The 25,269-nt window shown below is 37.5% G+C and overlaps 2 protein-coding genes and 1 long non-coding RNA gene across 3 annotated transcripts; 2 read left to right on the forward strand and 1 right to left on the reverse strand.

Moving 5' to 3' along the window:
• Nucleotides 1-11,466: 11,466 nt before the first annotated feature.
• On the forward strand, nt 11,467-12,254 carry LOC130419571 (uncharacterized). The gene is made up of 3 exons (XR_008906517.1): nt 11,467-11,610; nt 12,011-12,071; nt 12,236-12,254. It is a non-coding gene; the product is annotated as an uncharacterized LOC130419571 (long non-coding RNA).
• Nucleotides 12,255-13,489: 1,235 nt separating this feature from the next.
• LOC130419570 (uncharacterized) lies at nt 13,490-17,046 on the forward strand. The gene is made up of 2 exons (XM_056746408.1): nt 13,490-13,823; nt 13,894-17,046. The coding sequence occupies exon 2, from the start codon at nt 14,219-14,221 to the stop codon at nt 15,107-15,109; it is 891 nt and encodes a 296-aa protein (XP_056602386.1). The 5' UTR covers nt 13,490-13,823; nt 13,894-14,218; the 3' UTR covers nt 15,110-17,046.
• A 2,266-nt stretch (nt 17,047-19,312) lies between these two features.
• bmp10 (bone morphogenetic protein 10) lies at nt 19,313-24,825 on the reverse strand. Its single transcript, XM_056747221.1, has 2 exons — nt 23,698-24,825; nt 19,313-22,741 (listed from the first exon to the last, which is right to left on the reverse strand). The coding sequence occupies exons 1-2, from the start codon at nt 24,065-24,067 to the stop codon at nt 21,690-21,692; spliced, it is 1,422 nt and encodes a 473-aa protein (XP_056603199.1). The 5' UTR covers nt 24,068-24,825; the 3' UTR covers nt 19,313-21,689.
• Between the last annotated feature and the right edge of the window lie 444 nt (nt 24,826-25,269).

Genomic DNA, 25,269 nt, shown 5'->3' on the forward strand with positions numbered 1-25,269 from the left:
GAGGACCATTTGGTTCCTCTGTAGGATATTTACGACACCTAAACTCAAAGCATTCGTGATAAGTCTGTGTCTCATCTCTAACTTAACATCTGACGCTAACCAGAGAACTTCTCTGACAATAGGAACGAACGTATGTGCTTAAACTGTCCTTTCATATAAATGTAACTAAATGGCTGGTTATATGTTGGCGCTCATGCCATTTTAAACAGTCTGTAACCATGGGCGTAAATCTCATTTAACAGTAGGGGGGGGGCAATACATATAAAATTTCTCAAGAGCAATTTTTGGAGGGGACACAAATAATACAGTCAAAATTGTACTTACTATGACACTAAGCGACAATATGCATTAGGTTTATAGGTTTATCATGCAGACCTGCAGTCATATTATAACTGAATTGAACTGTGAACAATAAAGGTTTTTCCATTTATATATATTTTTTGTCTTTGTTGTGAAGACAGGAACTACCCATGATACTACATGTTGACATTGAATCACTTTTTTAAACAGTTTTAAAATGTTATCCTGATTTACACTGCAACATTGTTTGACAAAGTAACCGTACATCGACATTATAGAGTGGTTGTTATTTTCCCCTGTAGTGCCCAATCTCCGCTAACAAACTTGTTCATGTTCGTGTACCCAAACAAACGTAAATTCTGTGTTGTACTCGTTGATGAATCGCCCGAGATTCAGTAAACTGAATGTTTAGCTTATCCGCCGCGCACATACTGCACAAATAGAGAGAAGGGGGAGTCTGCAGACCTGGAGCATGCAGTTTTGCGCCCCAGACAGTTTTACGCCCCATGCAGTTTTAGGACCCTGTGGTTCGTTATTTCTCTACTAGGGGTTCGCTGTTCATTATGAACCACCAGAACATACCTAACAGATAACTTCGTCGTCAATCGCGAGTTAGAGGTATGGTAAATAATCGTTTTTCTTAATAAGAAATGGTCCAACATGCATCGTTTTTTGACGATTAATTGATATTGTTATGAATTAATTTAAACATCTAATAACATATAATTAACATATAATATATATATATATATATATATATATATTGGTGAGTGTAATTTAAACTCAAAGACAATACAATTAATACTCTTGTATCTTGTTTTCTTAGTTGTTGGCTGGCTAATTAGGCTTATGTTGTGATATCATTGATCTCGTTATACTTGGAAATAATTAAAAAAAACATTAAATGATCATCCAGTTGTACTGTCTTATAAGTGTTGTGGTTTATGTTCACATCATGCCAGGTCGCTTAAAATATAACAATGAATGCGAAACGGCTTCGGCGTGTTAGTTGCAGTGTGTGAAGTCCTCTGTAAAACGCTAACGTTAACTAGCTAAGTAACGTATTAATCGCTAACGTAGCAGATTCATGGAAAAATACATCGGTAATCAGCATTTTTTTAAACAACTAATTTATTAATGAATCAGCATCAACTACATTAAAGAGAATCACTTCATTTAAAGTGAATAAAAATATCCTTCTTACTGGAGTTCAACAACCACTGACGAACTGAGCCGCATACTTGACTTGAATGTGTTGCGCAAAGCGCAGGTGAGATGAACGTGGATAGCAGGCATTGGGCCAAACCATTGTGAGAGGCAGGGGGAACTCAACAGTTTCTAAATTTAAAACGCAATTTTTGCTTTTGTATTTTCTACTAATTACACAATTAGATTAGATAAACATAAATATATTTATGACAATAGCGAATTTAATTGATCGAGGGGGGGACAACCCTCGGATAGAGGGGGACATGTCCCCTCCGTCCCCCCCGGGATTTACGCCCATGTCTGTAACTCTTAGATTTACAAGTTTAATTCAGGTGTGGTTTGTATTCATACATCCGAAAGAATCATAACTTGATACTCTTCAAACCTGTCCATTTTTGATATCCAAATGTTTCTCTTTACAATTCCTCATTGTTGATACATATTGTGTGACCATAGAACACATTACAATCATTGTTAGAATTTTGACTGGTATCTTGTAAATTTACTTGCCGGTCATAAGATGCAAATAAGCTGTTGAGTGAACAAAGAATCTCTTCCCCCACTCAACTTTGATTGGCCGACTCAAACTCTTGCCACGCACACCTCGACGAGCCATGGCCGGTCACACTTTCAACAAGGCACGCAACTTCCAGCAGGACCGCATTCTGAAATCATCTGAACATTTCCATCACTCCAAGCGCATACGAGTACATCCAGCACAGAGCTTTGCAAGTATTCCGTTTCTATAGAATAGCTGCGTGAAGACCGTGCCTCTTTGTTAAAGATGATTTTAATGATGTTCAGAAATCGTTCAGAAGCCATGCTCTCTCTCTCTCTCTCTCTCTCTCTCTCTCTCTCTCTCTCTCTCTCTCTCTCTCTCTCTCTCTGCGCTTCCTAGCGCATGTGCGTTTGTGTTTCATGTATTTGTTTGTCGTCGTTATGTTTACCATGTAGAGTAGAGTTTAATAAAAACCCATAAAGGCATTTGTGATTGGTTCTCTTTGTTCACGCTCACAAACTTGGTCACTTAAACTGTGTTTCGATCTATGCTACCTCTGCTCTTAATTCTGTTTGGTAAAGTCACGTAACTCATGGTCATGAGATAACGTTAGTGTATAAAATCATTGATGTATTTGCTGGACGAATACATATGGGATTTGTATTATGGAGGACCAGGAGAGTCATGTGTAAAGTAATAAAGCATTTCATTGTTTAATAACTAATTCTTCAATAAAAATAGGCATTAATCCATTTATTTCTAATTTCATTTTTTAATGGGCAATAAAAAGCGTGATTGTAAAAATAATTATTAAATTAAATATTAATCCATCAATAAATACTTCAATTTAAAAAGGGACTTTTAAAAATCAACATAAAACACGAAATAAATACACCATTTTAAAGCGCATTAATGAATTCCTTTATAAATAGTGGAATTTCAAAATCTATTTCAAAATGCGATTTAAAAAGAGGAATAAATAATTGGATTTACAAATTAAACTAGAAATAAAAGTTTCTATCCGTCATTTAAAAGACTATTTCTTTTAGCATTTGCATTTCCATTTCCCCTCTTCATTTCCTTATCCGATTTGCTATTCGATTTGCCAAATCATTTAGCTTTTCCATTTAGCCTCTCTATTTACCATTTCCGGGACACTCTGGGGCCTTGCATGCTCAAACGAGGTAAAACAATGCAAATTAGCCGCGGTGAGACAGATGTAACATGCTCTCTGATTGGCTAGTTCATTTTACGTCATGTTCAGAGGTGTGTCAGATGAGCAATGGAGAAGAGAGGATAGTCTGTTGTTCACTACACGTGTAACCAGTGCGTTATCAGCGCCTGCTTATTCTCTAACACAAATCATAGAAAATGAAACTTATTGTTAGAACAGGTTAGAACATTCATACTGCACGTGGAAGCAGCAGTGCTGCGCTCATTTTGGCGCCGAGTCTATTTATGATGCGATGCTTACGCGGAGTTAACGTGACATAAGTTACGGTGCTTATGGCCAAAATGCTCATAGATTCACGCGAAATGTAACAGTTTTACCATTAAAGCATGTAACTGATGTCAGCTGTGTTTTAATCCGCCAATATCTACTCTTTATGAAACCGCAAACACACACCATGGTGTGTATTATATGCATATAGTAGATGCAGTGCCGGTGTTACAAATTTTCTGTAAACCGTGATATTTTGTGACCGCAGTAGGCGCTGTTGTCACTGTCGACAATTCTCTACGCAATGAGCGTAAATTCGGGCGAGGATGCCCTTTTGCTCGTGCGCAGCTTTTTAATCTTGGGCAATAACGCACTTTGTTCTCGTGCACGTTACTGTGAGCGGGCTTTTCGGAAAGTCTCTTAAGAGTGCTGACGTGACGTGAGTGCCTGAACACGCAGCTTGAACTGTACAAAGCAGGATCATTTAATTCCTCTACTGATTGCGTTTGGCATTATTGTGATTGCCATGGTAGTTGTTTTATAGCCAACATGTAGGTGTGTGTATGTATATATATATATATATACATATATAAAAAGTGAATACACACACACATATATATATATATATATATATATATATATATATATCTGGAAAATTGTCCGTAGGGAGTGCGTGAGTGAATGAGTGAGTGTGTGTGCCCTGCGATGGGTTGTCACTCCATCCAGGGTGTATCCTGCCTTGATGCCCGATGACTCCTGAGATAGGCACAGGCTCCCGTGACCCGAGGTAGTTCGGATAAGCGGTAGAAAATGGAATGGAATGGAATATATATATATATATATATATATACATATATAAAAAGTGAATACACACACACATATATATATATATGTGTGTGAGTGCGTATTACCCTTTACCCACATAATAGAACAGCAATCACGACAATCTAAACGTTGTCCATTTAAGAAACATGGACATAAATGAGCTTTGTGTTACACATAAATACATAAATACATGCATTATAGGCTATAAAATGTACATAAGAACATAATATTATAAAATGATATGTTTATAATGTACAGAGTAACCTTGTAGTACGGCAGCTCACCATATCTCACGATGCACAGTAAAGGCCTAAAATAATCTGTTACCTTCCCCTGTTTTACACAGAATATCCTTATTGTTCTTCATATTCACTCTTTTTACATCTAATGCCTTCTATGTCTTATCTATGCATTTAATGAATGAGCACTGTGCCAATGTTCGTCCGACTGTCTGTACTGTACTGTATTTTACTTTTATAAACTGTTTTAATTACTCTTATTTCTTTTTATTATTTTAATTTCTTCTATGTAAAGCACTTTGAATTGCCACTGTGTATGAAATGTGCTATATAAATAAAATTGCCTTGCCTTGCCTTGCCTTATCCTGAAGAGAATTTAGCTGTGATGATAACAGTGACTGTGGTACAGCAGGTACCATATCTCACGATGCACAGTAAAGGCCTAAAAAAATCTGTTTTATAATATACGGGTTAACTTTCTGAAATGAGTGACAAAAAATATTGACCTTTTTCATTATATTCTATTTTTTAGCCTTACCTGTATCCAATTTCTGTACGGAACGTTTTTTGAACGTTCTTTTTTGGTTCCCCAAAAATAACCAAATGGGAACCAATATTAGGGGAACGTTCTGTGTTTGCTTTCGTTAACTTCATTGTAATTGATAATAATTTATTGTTAAAGATGTTGTCGATTTAGTGTATGACAGTATGTTTTATATACATTTGAAAACAGTTTAATTTATTTTTTCTATTTATTTATGAGCATTAAAAAACTATCTGGACCTCTCTGACCTCATTGCTAGCTATGATTATGATTAGCCAAAATTTTACGCCACTAAAGTCACACCGTTTTTGGCTGAGACATGTGATTAAATCATCACAAAATGAATACTTTATCCCTTCAAATGTTACATTACTAAAAATACAATACTGTAATAATTTAGTTAAAAAATATTTTTGAATTTGTGTTTAAGTTATTTTAAATCTGTTATAAATGCTATCAACGTCCTTCCATGAACTGTTGAAATGCATGCATAATAAAAATGTACAACATGGGTGAAAAATATCAAATAATAGCGATCGATGCTTTTGCTGATTTATAACAAATTAAACACAAGCACCATGATTAACAGTTACTGTAGTGAGACTATATTTATAGTGGGGATAATGAATATTTGAAAAGCCTATAGCCATACCCACTAGTGTACTTTTCTCTCAGGTGTTTATTAACATTACCTACCAATGATACGAATGTAGTTAGCTCTTCTTTTAAAAATGTAACACTGCTGTTTATCAGCATTTTTGGGATATTCCCCTTTTAAAAGATAGTTCTTCAGTCCCAGCTGCATGTTACCATCCATTTTGCACAGATATAATATCAGGTGCCGATCACGTTAATCTGCTTTCCAGTTGGTGCAAACTAGCTAACGGAGTCCCCACATGATTGGCATGTGCGATATGGGGAGAATATTAAAAAATTAAAAAATAATTATTTAGTATTTAATAAAAATAAAGCTAAAAAAATAGAATATCGTGAAAAAGGTCAATATGTTTTGTCACTCATTTCAGAAAGTTAACCCATATATTGTAAAACAGGGGAAGGTAACAGATTTTTTTAGGCCTTTACTGTGCATCGTGAAATATGGTGACCTGCTGTACCACAGTCACTATTCTCATCACAGCTAAATGCTCTTCAGGATAAGACACAGAAGGCATTACATGTCAAAAGAGTGAATATGGAGAACAATGAGGCTATTCTGTGTAAAACAGGGGAAGGTAACAGATTTTTTTAGGCCTTTACCGTGCATAGTGAGATATGGTGACCTGCTGTACCACAGTCACTGTTCTCATCACAGCTAAATTCTCTTCAGGATAAGACATAGAAGGCATTAGATATCTAAAGAGTGAATATGGAGAACAATAAGGATATTCTGTGTATAACAGGGGAAGGTAACAGATTTTTTTAGGCCTTTACTGTGCATCGTGAAATATGGTGAGCTGCCGTACTACAAGGTTACTCTGTACATTATAAACATATCATTTTATAATATTATGTTCTTATGTACATTTTATAGCCTATAATGCATGTATTTATGTATTTATGTGTAACACAAAGCTCATTTATGTCCATGTTTCTTAAATGGACAACGTTTAGATTGTCGTGATTGCTGTTCTATTATTTGGGTAAAGGGTAATACGCACTCACACACATATATATATATATGTGTGTGTGTATTCACTTTTTATATATGTATATATATACATACACACACCTACATGTTGGCTATAAAACAACTACCATGGCAATCACAATAATGCCAAACGCAATCAGTAGAGGAATTAAATGATCCTGCTTTGTACAGTTCAATCTGCGTGTTCAGTCACTCACGTCACGTCATCACTCTTAACAGACTTTCCGAAAAGCCCGCTCACAGTAACGTGCACGAGAACAAAGCGCGTTATTGCCCAAGATTAAAAAGCTGCGCACGAGCAAAAGGGCATCCTCGCCCGAATTTACGCTCTTTGCGTAGAGAATTGTCGACAGTGACAACAGCGCCTACTGCGGTCACAAAATATCACGGTTTACAGAAAATTTGTAACACCGGCACTGCATCTACTATATGCATATAATACACACCATGGTGTGTGTTTGCGGTTTCATAAAGAGTAGATATTGGCGGATTAAAACACAGGTGACATCAGTTACATGCTTTAATGGTAAAACTGTTACATTTCGCGTGAATCTATGAGCATTTTGGCCATAAGCACCGTAACTTATGTCACGTTAACTCCGCGTAAGCATCGCATCATAAATAGACTCGGCGCCAAAATGAGCGCAGCACTGCTGCTTCCACGTGCAGTATGAATGTTCTAACCTGTTCTAACAATAAGTTTCATTTTCTATGATTTGTGTTAGAGAATAAGCAGGCGCTGATAACGCACTGGTTACACGTGTAGTGAACAACACACTATCCTCTCTTCTCCATTGCTCATCTGACACACCTCTGAACATGACGTAAAATGAACTAGCCAATCAGAGAGCATGTTACATCTGTCTCACCGCGGCTAATTTGCATTGTTTTACCTCGTTTGAGCATGCAAGGCCCCAGAGTGTCCCGGAAATGGTAAATAGAGAGGCTAAATGGAAAAGCTAAATGATTTGGCAAATCGAATAGCAAATCGGATAAGGAAATGAAGAGGGGAAATGGAAATGCAAATGCTAAAAGAAATAGTCTTTTAAATGACGGATTAAAACTTTTATTTCTAGTTTAATTTGTAAATCCAATTATTTATTCCTCTTTTTAAATCGCATTTTGAAATAGATTTTGAAATTCCACTATTTATAAAGGAATTCATTAATGCGCTTTAAAATGGTGTATTTATTTCGTGTTTTATGTTGATTTTTAAAAGTCCCTTTTTAAATTGAAGTATTTATTGATGGATTAATATTTAATTTAATAATTATTTTTACAATCACGCTTTTTATTGCCCATTAAAAAATGAAATTAGAAATAAATGGATTAATGCCTATTTTTATTGAAGAATTAGTTATTAAACAATGAAATGCTTTATTACTTTACACATGACTCTCCTGGTCCTCCATACTAGTCCTCCATATTGTATCACTATATTGCTAATCAGAATTGTAAAATATGTATGTGTAATGACGATTATAATACGTATTTGCCTTTCAGCTAAACTAATTCCTTGACTGAAATTGACGTTTTAAATAACTAATTTCATGGATGTGATCTTGATAGATCTGGTGGAGAATCTTATTTGGTAAATTAAACTCATCCTTATTTTAACATACAGCTTAAATCGCTACAAGACTCACTACTTTCTCTGGCAACTGCTTCTAATGCACTTCTAATGCAATGTGTGACTTTATCAACTGGTTAGTAGCTTTTTTATTTAAGAGTTCTGCCTCGCATATCATTTAAAAAAAATTTGAATTACAGTTTATTCATGTAATGTTTTTGTTTATGTATTTGTGTGTAAAACATCTTCATATGTTTAATATATGTTATATCTTATTAAAATGTTTTTGTTTAGAACAAAGTTTGCTTACCATGACAGCTAAATTGTCAAGAACTGATTCACAGACTTCATAGTTGTTGTTGTCCAAACCAGAGATGGAGCTAAAGATAAGAGGTGATACTATACCAACCGAAGTATCCTCTTGCATAAATTTATCCTGTCTAATTTGCAGTTGGAGCATCGTAGTAGCAAACAGTTACCACACGGGGTCACAGTCGTTTTAAAAATATCTAGCCCCACCCATGACAGTGCAACTGGAAAGTGAAAGTATAGCATCCTTTTCACGTTCATCCCCCTATGAAGCAAATGCTCTTTTTCTTTCTTAAATAGACACGAAAGTAAACTCATCAATCATTTAATACAGCGACAGTCTTAAATGAGCATCATAAGGACATATTTCTCTTGACGCAGCGAATCCTCAACACTGTACTGTAAGTATTTGTTTTTTACAAGATTCATTAAATAATCATGCTAAACATTCCTGAAAATGTGTGGACTTGAAATGAAAACATTTATTCACATCAAAATTCAAGTGCAATGAACTGCAATACAAATATCAGTTCAAAATGCAATGAAATATGGCCGATTATTATACCCTTGCAGACTAATGTTATTTACAACATCACACACAGACAGGACCAACTAGCACTTAAGAACCACGACTACATATGTCTAATGTCAGATTTTAGTTTTGGATAGGCCTATAGACCTTATTAATTATAGTTGTGAGTCAGAATTATCATATTTCTTGCTTGTGCACGCCCATATGCCTATACAGTGTATTGCATACGTCGTATCTTCAAAGAAAATTTAGTTTGATCAAATTTATAAAAGAGAGATACAGCTGTACGATTAAAAACATTAGCTGCCCCTCACAGCACACGTACATCTTGGAGCAGCAATTTGGTGTTTCATTTGCAAGACATGCAGAGATGTCATATAGACCTCTAGAAGATGTTGGTAAGATGTGTTTGATTAAGAATGGATGTAGGCCTACAACAGCTCTTTCTAAGATGTCTAGCAGATGTTTTTACTCCGCTGATGTTTTCCAGATCTTTAGCAGACATTTTAAAGATGTATGTGCTATGTAGCGCTAAAGGGGAGACTAGTGGGAAGAGTGGGATGGAACAAAAGCACGAGCAAGCAACTCATCATCACATTAATCCCTTCATGGTTTTTTACATTATGCATGAACACGCGGATTGCCAACAAAACAGACGTATGACATAGTTTGACCTACCGCGTGCAGTTCATGTCCGGCATCTTTTATCACTGGGACCAATCTATCAGTTTCAAAGGATCTCTAAATCCAATGTTATATCCATTGTTCACATAACATCCAACATTTAGTCATTTAGCATCACTGAAATGCTGTGAACAAACAGACACATCTAAACTTCATTATCTCAAGAGAAACGAGCTGCAGCGCAGCCCTATTTGAGCGCATCGCAGATAACCTTGATAAAGCTGGTCTTGCTCCTCAGTTGGCTCTTAGGCGGGCTCTTTCGCCTTGCCATGCTTTTGGCCAATAAAAGGAATAGGATCCCTGTGACGACACAGGGATCCCGAATTAGAAAAAACTTTCCTAATTAAGATGGCGTGCTGTAGGAGTGTATCAAGGACAGAATGATACGTCATACGTCCAACTCGTTTTTGAAGAAGTTGACCATGTTAAGCATGAGAGGCCTGCACATTTAACAGTGTATAGATGTCATAATGCTAACATAGCATGAAAGCTCCTCTTTAAATTAGGGATGTGTTGATGTTGTGTAGTTAGTCTAACATCATTCTTCTCTCTCACTGTGTTTGTTTTGTTTCTGTTAAGAAGAGAGAGATGGCAACTGCTAGCAGCTGTAAGTTTCAAAATAAGATTATTGATCACCTGATTCATATTTAAGGGCACTCCGTCATGTGCTGAAACACACACTGTGCCCTATATTGCATGATACAGTTAAATGTATAATTATTAGCATTTGTTTTTGTTACAGATGAGTTTCAGCTTGTTGTTCCTGAAACAGCTAAAAGAGCTGTGGTTCATAATATATCTGGATTTACTGTGCCATGTCACCTGTCACCTGAAATCAGTGCTGTTGATATGGAGATCAGATGGTTTAAGGAGACGGACTGTGTGTGTCTCTATAAGAACAGACACATGATAGAGGGGAGAATCTATGAGGGAACAGTGAAACAGTTCACTGATGTGCTGGAGAAAGGAGATGTTTCCATATCCTTGACTCGCTTCAGTGTGTCAGATCTGGGAGATTATGTGTGTCAGGTAACCAGTGGAGGCAAAACAGAAGAAATAACAGTAAGAGTGAAAAAAGACCAAAGCATATGTGAGTAATAGTTCAAACTCTTCATGAGCTCAATGTCTTTATATTAATATGGTCACAGAATAAATGATCTGAAACAGAATGTAGATGTAGACGATCATTAAGTGAAGTTTGACAAATCAATCTGATACAATACGTGTGGGTAGAATTACCATAATCTTAATAAATTTCAGTATAATTTGAATACATTTTTGAAAAATAGCATATATCACTGTGAGAGTAAAAGCATGTTCATCTTTCTTCTTTATTGATTAGTATCATCATTCATGTGGGAGCCAATACTGATGTCCCAAAACTCCAAAAGTTTAATAAAAAAGTTTAATCAAAGTTTAATAAAAAAGTTTAATCAAAGTTTAATAAAAAAGAAACTGTTATTCATTAGTATACTTGTGATACAATCCATATTTAGGTGCCTTGAAATTATGAAGTTCACACTTCTGTCAAAATCGAGTTATTCGCATTTGACAACGTATTTACTTGTTGTGATATTTTTCTTCACATGTGTACATTTTAGGACTTAGAAAACAAAGAGGTTTTAAGAGACAAAGTCATTTGGAATGAAAAAAACTTGAAACTGCTCAGAATGCAGATAGAACCATAAAATTCCATTGGGAGTTTTATTTGATGAATAAACTCTATTTTCACTTCATGTTGTCTTCAGTATCTTCCGACAGGTCTTCATTTGCAAAAAAATTTGGAGGATTCAGAATACACATATATAGGGTAAGGAAAGAATTTCTGCTCTCTTCCCAAATTCCTCTTTTATAAAGACATTGGCCCTCACTTATCAAACGAACGTAGAAACGTTCTGTTTACGTCAAAACTCTTGTGTGTCCTACTTTGGTTAATTGATTTTCCAACAACAAGTTTATGTACATAGAAGGTGTAAAAACGCAATTATTTCGTTATAATAGTTAATTATTCTTACCTTACTTCATGACTGACTCTCAAAAGTTTTGCGTGGAAGCAAATGTACGCACAGTTTTCTGGTTTCCGATCGTTTGATAAATGAGGGCCGTTATGTTCAAACGACAAATAAAGTAGCTATTCCACATCTAAACATAATAAATCAGCCTGATTTAAATAGCAAATATCAGAATTGAGTGATTCTTTTCATCTACAGATAAACAGAACATGGACAGAAAAGGAGAGATTAAAAATAAGGGACTCTGTTCTAATGGCAGGTGAGTGAAACTGGTCACACTGAGAGAATTCAAATGAATAAATGAGACAAATTACTTAAGACATAATCACATCAGCTATTGCACACAACACTCACATATACCTTAGGAAGATTCATTGTTAATATGATTGTGTGTGTATTTGTGTACTTGAAATGAAATGAAAGACAAAGAATTGGAAACCAGAAAACATCAATTGGAGATACTGAGAAATTAACTACAGGAGATGAAGATGCAGATGGATGAACAGAAAACCAAAATCACTCATCAAGAGAAAATGCTACAAGAACACAAACAACAGCAATATGGTAACTGACAGTTTGATTTAATATCCTAAAACAGATTTGAAGCATCTGATTTTAACAAAATATTTCAGTGTGTGATCAGAACATGTTTTAACATGTAAATGTAATTTTGTCAGAGCAGCTAGACATCACACGTCCTCATTATACCATTATAAGTAGCATCCTGATGCACTACTAAAAACACTGCCATTACACTGTCCGAAAAAGGTTTAAAATTTTACCTTTTCTGTCACTGGGCTTAATCGATCACCCTCAAGTTGTTCCAAACCTGTATCAATTCCTTTGATCTTTTGAACAATATTTGGAAGAATGTAAGCAGTTCTGAGGCACCATTTACTTCCATAGTAAAAAGATTATTCTATCATTTTTAAACTCAAAATAAAATGTTTTGAAGAATTTAAGAAAACTGCCAGAACTGTCAGTTTCTAACAGTGTCCCAGATATCTTTCTTCATTTTCTACAGAATAAAGACATTTATACGGGTTTGAAAACAACTTGAGGGTAAGTATATCATGACAGAATTTAAAAGAAAATTGTGAAGTGTTCCATTAAACTATAGGTTTATTTTTCATCTCTTCGGGTATACAACACATAACGTGTATTTTTTGGGGTAAATGATTGTACCCTAAGGACCTATTGTGTACCAGTTAGGTATTAGGGATACAAACATTTAACAGTACATTTAAATGTATACACAATAGGTCCTTAGGGAACAATAATCTACATTAGGGAACCAGTCCAGCAACAGAAAAGGTACAATTGTAAGGGAATGAATGTGTTTCCTCATATTTGAAATTTCAGAATGAATGCTGCAGAGCCACCCTCTTCACACTATTCTTAGATTGATTTTTACTGAATGTAAACATATAATTGTGTCATCTTAACTAACTAAACATTTGCACCCTAAATTGGTTGCTGAACCATTAAGATACAGAATATCAAAAATTGTTTTAGAACTCATTTTCAGTACAATCATTAGGAGCCTATTGATAATACTCATTATCAATCATATCATATTTGGCAATTAAATAAAAAGTGATTGTTTACAAGAATAAAATCAATATAAGTTAATAAATAGAGTTGTTATGTATTTGTTACACAGAAATGAGCGAGAAAGAGAGGCTGCTCGAGAACACAGTAGAAGAGTTGGAAACCAGTAAACATCAACTGGAGACACTGAGAAATGAATTGCAAGACAAGAACAGTCGACTACAACTACTTCTTGAGGAAAACAAACTACTGAAAAGTTCTGGTGAGAAATCTCTGGGTGAAAAATAATAGTGAACACAAGCCTTATGTTAAAGATTGTGCCGTAAATAATACTGTAGTTTTATGTAGTGTACGAATATATGCAGTATTTCAAAATAATGCCTTCTTACTGGTGAAGAAACATCAGTCTTAACAGCACCTGTAAGAAGAACACACAGCAAGGAGTGGAATCCTCCCTACAGTGAGTTATTATAAACAAATAATATGCAAGACATGTGGACATATAGGTAGGTGACTTTTCTGTTTTCTAGTGAGTGGAGAAACAGCTTCAGTGATGGTTTCTGGATCAGAGCTCAGACTGGTTCTGCTTGGCAGTGCTGGATGTGAGAAGAGCTCAGCACGAAACTGAAGAATCAGACTGATACATCAGCAGAGACACAGCAGAGTGAGATCAAACAGGAGGAGGTGGATGGGAAGCAGGTGACTGTGGTGGAAACTCCTGACTGGTTCTGTTCTGGACTCTCTCTGGTGGAAGTGAGACAAGATGTGAGACGCTGTATCCGTCTGTCTGCTCCAGGACCTCACGCCTTTCTCCTGGTCATACCAGTGCATCAATCTACTGGAGTAGTGAGAGAGATGAAGGAGAAAATTGAGGAGATTTTTGGGCAGAGATGGTGGGAGAACACCTTGATTCTTTTTACAGTCACTGAAAATGAACAAGAGAAGAACATTGAGGATTTTGTTCAATCAGGGAATCAGGAGATCCAGAGACTTGTAGAGAAATGTGGGAACAGGTTTCACTGTCTGAACATTCATCAGAGTGAAGATGGTTCACAGGTCTCAGAGCTGCTAGAGAAGATTGAGAAGATGATGGAAGGAAACACACAGAGATCCTACAGCAGTGAGATCTACCTGGAGGTAGAGTCTCAGATCAGAGCAATGGAGAGAAACATCATAAGAGACAGAGAGGAGAGAAAAGAGAGAGAGGAGAGAGAGATTAAAAAAAGTATAGAAAATGAGTTGCAGAATTTCCTGAGAAAGATAGAGGGAATGATTGAGGAAAATGATGGAGATATCAAACAACTCAATGAGCGAACAGGTGAACTAGAGAGACAGATGAGAGAAGAAAGAGATGAAGAGAAAAAGAAAGAACTAATGAGAGAGTTGGATAAAGAGGTGCGGAAGAGGACAGAGCTCAAGAGAGAGATTGATCACCTGAAAGATCACAGAGAGAGGGAGAGAAATGAGATGGAGGAGAGACACAGACAGGAGATAGAGAAGATTAGGCAGGAGTATGAAGAGATCAGGTTTGAGGCAGAAAAAAAACACATGAAGGTCATCTTGTCTAAACTTCATAGAAACATGTTGGACTCAAGGTTAAAGATGCAGGAGGAGATTATCAAACAGATGGAGGAAAGGAACAGAGAGTCAGAGACACTGAAGAAGAAGCTTTCTGAACTCAATGAACGTTACTTATTAATGTGTGAGTTTCATGAATCAGCACTGAAAAACCTAAAATTCTCTTAAAGAGTACATAACATAAGATCATGAAAAAGACTTTTCACGCAGTGTATAGTTTTCTGTGTGTGAGTCGTCCCTAGTCCGATTCGGGAACCGCCGCAGATTTACGTCACTACATATAGTCCCACCTACGCTTTGCAAGGATTACCCGCGAAAACTTCACTCTTCTCCCCCAAACACTGTGGGCATTTTCCAAACGGCATTTATGTGCTCTTGAAGGGGACGCCATTTGTAGTGGTGCTCCGAACGAAAGTGTACACCTGAAACCCTTCGCTAAGGGTCCTTACAAAAGCCTCTTAGCGAAGGGTACATGCCATGGTCACTTCAAGGAAGTGAGTTCTGTTTGTGATCATGTGATGTTGGATTACGAGTTCCCGCGAGGCATTTTGAAGCAAATATGGTGCAGGATTTTGACGTTACCTACAAATGTTAGTACAATAATTTACTTTGTATCTGTTTAAGACTATTTTTGTGAATGATAAATATGATTTATGATGGTAAAAATACAGTATAAGATCAATTAGTTCATAGGAAAATATGTTTATTATGTTTAAAAATAGAGGGGGGCACGGTGGCTTAGTGGTTAGCACGTTCGCCTCACACCTCCAGGGTTGGGGGTTCGATTCCCACTTCCGACTTGTGTGTGTGGAGTTTGCATGTTCTCCCCGTGCCTCTGGGGTTTCCTCCGGGTACTCCGGTTTCCTCCCCTGGTCCAAAGACATGCATGGTAGGTTTGATTGGCATCTCTGGAAAAAATTGTCCGTAGGTGTGAGTGCGTGAGTGAATGAGTGTGTGTGCCCTGCGATGGGTTGGCACTCCATCCAGGGTGTATCCTGCCTTGATGCCAGATGACTCCTGAGATAGGCGCAGGCTCCCCGTGACCCGAGATGGTTCGGCTAAGCGGTAGAAAATGGAATGGAATGGAATGTTTAAAAATAGCTACTTGTTTATAGGTTTCCTTACTTCCTTTATTAATACCAAGTGGAGTGAACACTTCACCAAAATGGTGAAATAAGACATACTTAATATTCAACAAGAAGTTTAAAAATGTTGTGTATTTTCAACAAACGAGCGCTGGATTCAGAAAGCACGTGCGGCGTTGTCAATGTAACATTTGGTAAGTCATTCCCTTTGTGAAGAGAGTTCCCAACGCATTCACGAGAGACAGTTTTGCCATATACTGAAAGATCATAGAGAGGAGATGAGTGAGATGGAGGAAAGACACAGACGAGATGGAGGAGATCATACAGATGTGTGAAGGAGAGATCAAGGTCGAACAGAGAGGAACCTAATGAAGAATATCTTCACTGAACTACAGAAACACATTTTAGACTGAAAGTTAAAGATCCAGGAGGAGTTAAGCAGACAGATGGAGGAGAAGAACCGAGAATTAGAGACACTAATAAATAACTATTACGTAATGTGTGAGTTTCATGAATCAGCAATGAAGGTCCTGAAATCCTCCTTAAATCCAATTTAAGAAAGAAAATATGACAGTTAATGATACGAGTGTGTGATGAGTTTGACAAAAAACCTTATTGAAATGACTTTTTAAGGCCATCGTATCCGAAGGTAAAACTTTATGGAGTACAATGAGTGAAATACTGTAAATTTACTGTCTTACAATGAAGTGAAAGTGTATTTTTGATTTGTATACTTCTAAAAAAAATCTCACATTTCAATTATGAATATATATAATTATGAATATTATTATAACTCACTCTTTCTCTCAACAGGTAGTGGTCTAGCTTTTATTGAAACTGGTAACTTTGTTTTAGCACCTATAGTACTGTTATTCCTGTATGACATCACTTATTGCTCCCTAAACTCTTTTTAAGTCGCTTTGGATAAAAACCTCTGCTAAATGTTAATGTATTATGACCACAAGGTGGCGCTCAGTCTTAGCTTGTCTGCACTGTGATGACTCGAATGACTAGAATGAATGTCAGCGGTGGTAACAGTGAGGCTTTACAGACGAGTAATACTATAATACATACAATGTATTGTTTAGTATATATAATTCTCTTGTTAATTACAAATAAAATATAATCAAATATGCAAACACACAAACGAACCGTTTCTGTTTTTGGTAATCAAGAACACAATAAGTATGCTAAACTCTGAATGAAATTGTGATTTTACATAAAATAATAGTTGTTTTTGCAGCTGAAGGCAGTTTACATAATGTTAAAGTTTACTTAGTTGTACTGAGATATTACTCTGTTTGGTGACTGGTTATGTAGCAGATTTACTGCAGGTTAAGTGTTTGACATGAGCAAAGAGGCAGATACAGTAACTCACCTGTTCAGTAAAAATGGGGAGTAAGTGGTCCATCCATCCAGAATTCTTTAACCTGATGTTTATCTAAATGTCAGACTTTAAAATTGACTGAAATTTGCAGTGCAAATTAGATAGGTGTATCAGAGAAAATTATTGATATTATAAGACAGGATATTAAAAACATTTCCTATTAGTTATCATACTCGCATGCCAATAGCGACCTGTGTAAACATAGGGAATTCATACTGGAATTAGATGACACTTGTCAGAAACAGATAGCTGGATGCTGCTCAAACACTTGTTGATCTGGAGGTCTTGAACTGTCATCTCACTTGAGAGCAAATTAACATAGTGACGCTTCCACATCGTCTTTGGTTTACCATTTCTGTCATCATATTTGTAACAAGAAAACTTAGACAAAAACATTTTACCCAAATATGAACATTCTCAGAAATGTACTCGACCTCATGCCATTCCAGCTGTGTAGGGGTTGAACACATGATAAACACATTAGATTAGATTAGATTCAACTTTATTGTCATTATGCAGATTACAAGTACAGAGCTAATGAATCTAACCAGAAGTGCAAGAGTATAGTGTTATATATACATGAAAGTGCAGAGTAAGTGAAGCTAAGATTTACAGAATGTACAGTGGATCTGCTATATACAGTATTGAGCAGAGTATATACAGAATATAAATAGGAATTCAATGTAGAGATTTTATGTACATTATGAACAGAGCAATGTAGGATTATAAATACACATTATGAACAGCAGCAACGTGAGAACAGTGGTAATAAATACAGTTGGATGAGTTTGCTAAAGTATTGTTAAAATGTATTTATGCAAATAACAGTAGTGCAATGATATTTTTATAGAATAGTTTACTGTGCTTTGTACAGTAACAACTTAGACAGTTTACAGTGCTCTAGGTAGAACAGTGTGCAGTCTGTGCAAAATATGAGTAGTGCAAATACATATATGTAATGTACTTTGACCATTGTAGTAATAAAGCAGGTGCCGGTTAGATTGGTGGAGTGGCGTTTAGAAGGGTTACGGCCTCGGGGAAGAAGCTCTTCCTGAGCCTGCTAGTCTGAGAGCGTAGGCTCCTGTAACGCCTGCCGGATCGAAGGAGGGTGAAAAGTCCATGGTTAGGGTGAGAGGCATCCTTGATGATGTTTCTTGCCCTACCCAGACAGCGCTTGTGATGGATGTTCTCAAAGGAAGTTAACTGGGTGCCGATGATATGTTGAGCAGTTTTCACCACCCGCTGGAGTGCTTTGCGGAGCAGATGCGGAGCAGTTGCTGTACCATACTGAGATGCAGTTTGTGAGTAAGCTCTCAATGGTACTGCTGTGCCTTTTCGACCAGGGTGGAGGTGTTATGGGAACAGGGGAGGTCGTCAGAGATGTGGATGCCAAGGAACTTGAAACTCGACACATGCTCCACTACAGCTCCATTGATGTAGATGGGTGTGTGTTAAGGACTCCTTGTCCGCCTGAAGTCCACAATGATCTCCTATGTCTTCTGGGTGTTAATGGCATACAGCCATTATTAAAGTGATCCACATGACTCGCGCAAAAAAAAAACGTGCATTGACAACTCTGAATGTCATTCATTTTAAACATATAGGAACAAAACATGTAAATGACAAATCACTTAATCTGAGAATCAATGAGATTTAAAGTTGTTTCATATATAGCTGGAATGGCATGAGCGTAAATTGTAAGACATGTCATGTTTGGGTGAACTGTTCCTTTAACAGCAATAAGTAGCTCCAAGATAAAGTGTAACCGATGACAATTAAAATGCAAAAGTTTGTGAGTAGAGGATGTCTTTAGAATTGTTTTTATTTTAGGCCATTACCATTACTTAAGTTTATGATCTTTTTCGTAATATGTGTGTTCATAGTAATCGTTTAAGGCAGTTTAATCTTTAAAATATTTATTTTATTTACATTTTCAATGTGCAATTGTACATGTCAAAATACAAAGTCTTTACAATGGCACCAGGCAACAACAAATTACCAAAGCTTATTTCATATCTTAAATACATTCTGAACAAAACGACTTTTTAATAGACCCTGCACCCCAAAAAAAATAAAAAAAGAGCTAAACACATCTGCACAGCCTCAAGCAACAGACCAGGAGAGTCTGTGTGGTCATTACATTAGTTTCCAGTCAGCTTCCCATGAATTTGGATGTGTTTGACATGTAAACTCCGGGCCTTTGAGCTGCTGGTCTTCAATAGGAAGTTAAATTTATGAATAGCTCCCAGACCCACTATCTAAACAGCGAGCTCTGGACTGACATTGCCTAAATCTATTCTGGGTGTCTGGGTGCAATGAACTGAAGCATCAACATACTATTTAAAGATATAGAAATCTTAAAACAAAGTCAGTACTGGTGAACTGATTGATAAAGTCAGACGTTGCTGAGTGCACACTACAGATGCCAAAATATAAATTATCACAAAATAATATGTTTAATTTAAAATGAACTCGTACAAAATAAAGTATACACATATTTTTTTGCAAAACAGGATCATGACATACTCTGTATAGTGTACTTAGTCATATGTACAATATTGTTAGTCACCTAAAGAATAATATTTTAAAATAAATTAATCAATAAATAAGCTTTATCATAAATCCAAGCAGCAGAACATAAATTGTATTTTAACATTCGAGTCTGATAGTAATGTTACGTAAAGCCAGCAATGTGAAGTATCTTTCAAGCATGAGAAAAATCCTGCCAGATATGATCAGACATGGTGATGACTGAAAAGTCTCGCGGAGTGTATATGTGGGTGGGGATGACCTTGCGAGACAGTTTCCATTCATCCTCTTGCCCCAACAGCGATAAGGATCCAACAGGATCCAACATCTGTTCCTTGAAGACGTGACAGAAAGTTTAAAGGGAGCAAGACTCAAAAGGAGGTTCAGTAAAGCCATAAGGGGGAATGCTGCAAATCTCCTTTCTTGTGGCCAGAATTTGATATGCCCTCTCAATCCCGCCTCTACTTTCCATGCAGTTCGGAATTGTTATTGGTTTTCCAAGCTCTTAAGAACCAAACACATGTTTCTCAATCCTGACACCTCCTTATCACAGTCCTGCACAGGGGTGGGAGAGCTGCTCGCACGACACATGTGGAGGAGGGGGGAAAGTGGCCTCCCAGTACCCCCTTGGGGTTGATGCTGCCTGTCAACAATGGAACAAGCCAGACTGTGCAAGCACTGTGACTCTGCATCCTCTTTCAACTCCCCACTTCTCATATCTTAGCATTTCTGTTAAAAGTCAGTAAATGATGTGCAAGTTTATTTCATGGTAGAACGTGGATGGTGGTTCTTATTTTAGAATGCAAAGTTCCTGATGAAACAAGAATAACTGGCCCAAGAGAAAGAAATGTATATATATATATATAAACCAGTCAGATAATGTTGACAGTTCTAATTGTCCTCTATCGACTTTTAAGATGCCCTACAACCCAAACAGTGTCCTGAAACAGTTGCAATACTGGCCGCAAACCTTGAAAATCCACAACACTAATGTTTGTTCTGCATGTTCCCAGACAGAATCGGAAGTCAAGACCGGTCCGTTCTGGTCTGTTTTGCCCCTTCCTTCTCTTTACAAGATTCTTCTGGTAACTGTTTCACTTTAACTTAGACAGTTCATATCAAATGCATTCTGTTGGCAGGAAGCTGCATATTGACTCGGTGTTGTCACGACAGATATGATACCGAGCTTTGTGGAAACTGGAAACGGACAGTTTCGCATGCTTCTTGTCTCCAGTAGGGTCACCAGACTGACCCTGTGGTGCTTGAGTTCACATTCTCCACTGAGCTGCCATCTCTACAACACCCACTTGGGCAGAACTTTGCTGATGCAAACGCAAAGGCTGAGTATGCAACGAGTCCGAGCTGATACAATCTCCGACTTAAACTTGAGTCTTTACTGATAAGAACAGCGTGTTTATCCAGGCTGATCTTGAGGCGTGTCAGGGCTTAATTTACTGTCTTTTGTTCCACCCAATTCTTATTCAGCAGGGATAATTCACCAAAACTTGCATTGTGCCCCTTGTCACGTGGTTCCAAATAAGTCCTTTGCTTGACGCAACACCCTTGTGAAACTTTGACTCATATTCAGGAACTTTGCAACTCCGTTTTTAAGGTTGGGAGTAAATCTTTTCCACCACCATTTGGAAGAAAATTGGTATGAAGGCCATAGGTTTGGCTAGTTTTTATCTCCATCTATTCCAGTTTCTAAGCTCTGGCCTGGCTTCACCCCATTTCCTTCCATTAAATACTATCTGCATCCACACTCTGATACCACCATGCCTTCATATTTATACTGGTATGTGACCACACCTGCATCATCTAGGTAGAGCAGGGAGATGGAATCTAATTTAGTGGGTACACAACAAGCCCTAGCGACTTTCTGCGGACTTTTCAAGTTGACTAGAGTTTGCACAATGGCATGTTTTGTGGGTGTAACGTGTTTTGTCAAGGGGTACGTGCACACCCCTGCACACTCATATGCTTCATAACCAGTGGGAGCCAAAATCCAGCTGTCCCAACCGATGTCTTTGAAGTCAACATAGAGAGGGTTCTTTTTACACAGGTTGCCTTTGGCGTTGCGTCGAATTCTGGATGCCGTGTCATAGATGAGGTTGGAGCGCATTTGAAGGAGAGCTTCCTCACTCTGCTCCTCTTCCTCATTCTCATCGTTTTGTCCCAAGTCGTCCCAGAGATCGGTCAGCCCCAGGCCAAGGTTGTCCTGAAAGCCACGCCCAGCAGTCTCATGTTGAATAAGTTCATTCAGTTCTCGCTTGTCTCCACGGTGGTCTACGCTTTGGTCATCAGAGAAGACAATCATTAAGGGTCTGTGCTTGTCCTCAAGACTGGTGTCAATGTCCATGGCCCCTCCTATGGCATTGCCTGTATTCTCACCTTCGGAAGCTGGAGCACTCTGAGAATTCAAACTTGCGATGTGAACCTCCAACTTGTGGGTGGTGCCATATTCTGATTTAGCACGCCAGTTAAGCACCGCAGCAGTCATGTCGAAGGATTCCCAGCCATTGTCTGTGCCGTAAACCTGTCGAGATGCCAACTCCACTAGTTCTGTTTCCTCCTCAATATCGTCTCCTCTTATTTGATGACTGGCGTTTGTTTCACGTTGTTTCACTTCATATATGGTCACTTTTCTGTCAACACCAGCATATTTGTGGCGATCGGTTTGAACCAGGGTGTAGAGTCGGAGCTCAGCGGCGGTGACTCTTTCGTGGTGTGGGATTGACACGTTGAAGAGAAGGGGGTGTTGTCTCACCCCACCAGGTCCCACGCTGCATGGGGAAGAGTCTGAAAAGAAAAATCACACAAAATAAACAGACTTAAATGTTGGATCGCTATGTTTTAAATTAATCAAAATAACTCTGCTTAGAAACAAATCTAGTGTTTATGATATTCGGCCTAGTTAAAGTGTTCACCCAAAAAATGAAAATTCTCACATCATTTATTCACCCTGTTGTCATTTCAATCCTTCAAGACTTTCTTTCTTCCACAGAACACAAAATAAGATATTTTGAAGAAAGTTGGTAACCGAACAGCTCTGACTCCCATTCACTTCTATTGCAAAAACCAACGCAAGTGTATGGGGCCTGTAAACAACAATCTTCAAAACATCTTCTTTTGTTTTCCCGCGGAAGAAAGAAATACAAGTTTGTGGGTCATAAAAGTTTGAAATGACAAGAGGGTGAGAGACAGAATTTTTATTTTGTGTAAACTATCACTTTAACTTATACTTGTTGTGTTGATTTGCATACATAATTAAAGAAATCATTTACATTGTACAGTAATGGCCTGTTGTTTGAAAAAAAATGTAAATCTCAGATTTTTTTATAAAAAAACAACTATATTATATAATACTTTAGATATACATTATACTGTATATAAACTATAGGTAAACTATAATATCTTGTACATTCTACATAAAAACTTTCATTATATTTATAATAATAATATTATAATAAATCATTTAACATACACTTGAAAATATCTAGAAAAATATATTGAAATGTATTATTTTATAAATTGCATTATATTTGCGATTTAAATTGCATTATATTTTAAATTATATTCGTATATATTCAAATCATTCCAGCTCGAAACATTTCAACAAACATTTTTGTAATTTTTATAGTATTTTCTACCCAAAAGCAGATTTCCCTATCATTTGTTTGCACACAATCGAAAACATAAACAGTTGCAAATATATAAATTTCCCAGTTAAAATTAAAAAGTACATTTCCAAGTACCTTCATTTTTAAAGCTGCGTACAATGTTTGCCGAAGGCATTGATGTTCGGTCGTTGGCGAAGCGGTTGTAGAGCTCCATCATGTACTCTGGGGGCTCCACTCGAGTGGCCCCTGTCTTTACAGGTGGAGGGATACCTGACAGATTAAAGGTGCGTAGAAACTGCCCCTTTAGGGTCTCCAGCACGCTTTGCATGTCCACCTCACTGTCCTGCTCCAGTAGTGAGGGATCCAGAACACCTCCATTCCCATCATCCAGCCCTGGACCAGTGCGGATCCTCTCCGGTGAGCTGATAGGGTTACTGCAGGCAAAGAAAGGCCCCCAAAACAACACAAGGAAGGCCAAAAAAACTGACGCTATGGATGGCCCCATAATCCAAATTTACAAACCCTGCTTCCAACCGTGATGAGACACAAAAACAAGCAGTCCAATGGGTTTGGAGTCAAACAGGGATTGAATTTGGATCTACAGATTCAATGAAACAATGCCCTGAATGTTATTTTGTTGCGTTCAGAAGAACTAAACCCTTGCTTATCCAGAGGGTCAGTGATCACTCCAGTGCGTTGAGGTTTGTTGAAGTTCTGCAGCCACACCTGTCATTGAATGAAAGTCCCTCTAATCCTGAACTTGGAGGATTTCTTCTTCTTCTTCTTACCTTCTGATGTCTGGAAGGTTTTGACGTGAGGGTTGTTTCACTACGTGAAAGATATGTCCCTCTGTGGCATCTCTTTTCAAATGTTTTTCTTCTCTTCCCCCCTCTCTCTCTCTCCACTTTCTCTCTATGCCTTATCTACAAACTAGGAAGCTCTGCATTTTTAGTGTTCGTAGTGTCCCAGTGAGTGTGTGTGTGCGTGTGCACTCTTATCTAGTTTCTTTTCCTTAATGAGGACTTTGTAAACATCTCTCTGATACGTGCAGAAGCCCCTTCCTCGTTAGGGTTTTTTTTTTGTTTGGGTGGGTGAGCCAGGGCAGATTTTGGGCCTAGTGTTTATTTGTTTTTCTGATTTGCTTTGAATGTTGGGGCTTGAGTTCATTGACTGTTTCTTTTTGACCAAACTCTGAAGAGGGCCTCCGTATCTTTGAAAAAGAAAGGCTAAATATCTGTGACGATGGAAATTAAATGGGGTGTGAGAGGTTGCAGGATAGACTGAAAGTGAGCTGAAAATCTGTATACCTCAAAGAGGTTTGTAAGCATTTGACAAGCATCAATTACCTCGTTGTATTTCCAGATTTGCTTATGGGGAAATAAATGGGAAATATATAGACTGATCATATTTTTCTAGCAAATAAAAAAATTATACTTCGATGCCATAGAGTGAAAAAAATGTAATCTCCATTGACTAATGGAGGCAAGCATCTTATCAAATGCTGGGTGTGCAACAGCGTGCCTTCTGAAGAGCCTTTACGATCACTGGCCAAAAAAACATCTCTTTCGGAAGTGCAGGGAAGACCTTATCACCCGTCCTAAGTGGCTGACACAGCTCTGTGACCAATGGAAAAGCTCTCCAGAGTCACAGGATGTCAAGTACCCAATAAAGCGGCTTCATATAGTGGCACATCTCTCCGTTGTTAAA

Source organism: Triplophysa dalaica, chromosome 4, assembly GCF_015846415.1.
Source record: "Triplophysa dalaica isolate WHDGS20190420 chromosome 4, ASM1584641v1, whole genome shotgun sequence".
Taxonomy (NCBI): Eukaryota; Metazoa; Chordata; class Actinopteri; order Cypriniformes; family Nemacheilidae; genus Triplophysa; species Triplophysa dalaica.

Coding starts and splice junctions, on each gene's coding strand:
- LOC130419570 (XM_056746408.1), top strand. CDS start 14,219: ATGAAGGAGAAAATTGAGGAGATTTTTGGGCAGAGATGGTGGGAGAAC.
- bmp10 (XM_056747221.1), bottom strand. CDS start 24,067: ATGGGGCCATCCATAGCGTCAGTTTTTTTGGCCTTCCTTGTGTTGTTT. Junction 22,742..23,697: donor ACGCAGCTTTAAAAATGAAG/GTACTTGGAAAT, acceptor TTTTCTTTTCAG/ACTCTTCCCCATGCAGCGTG.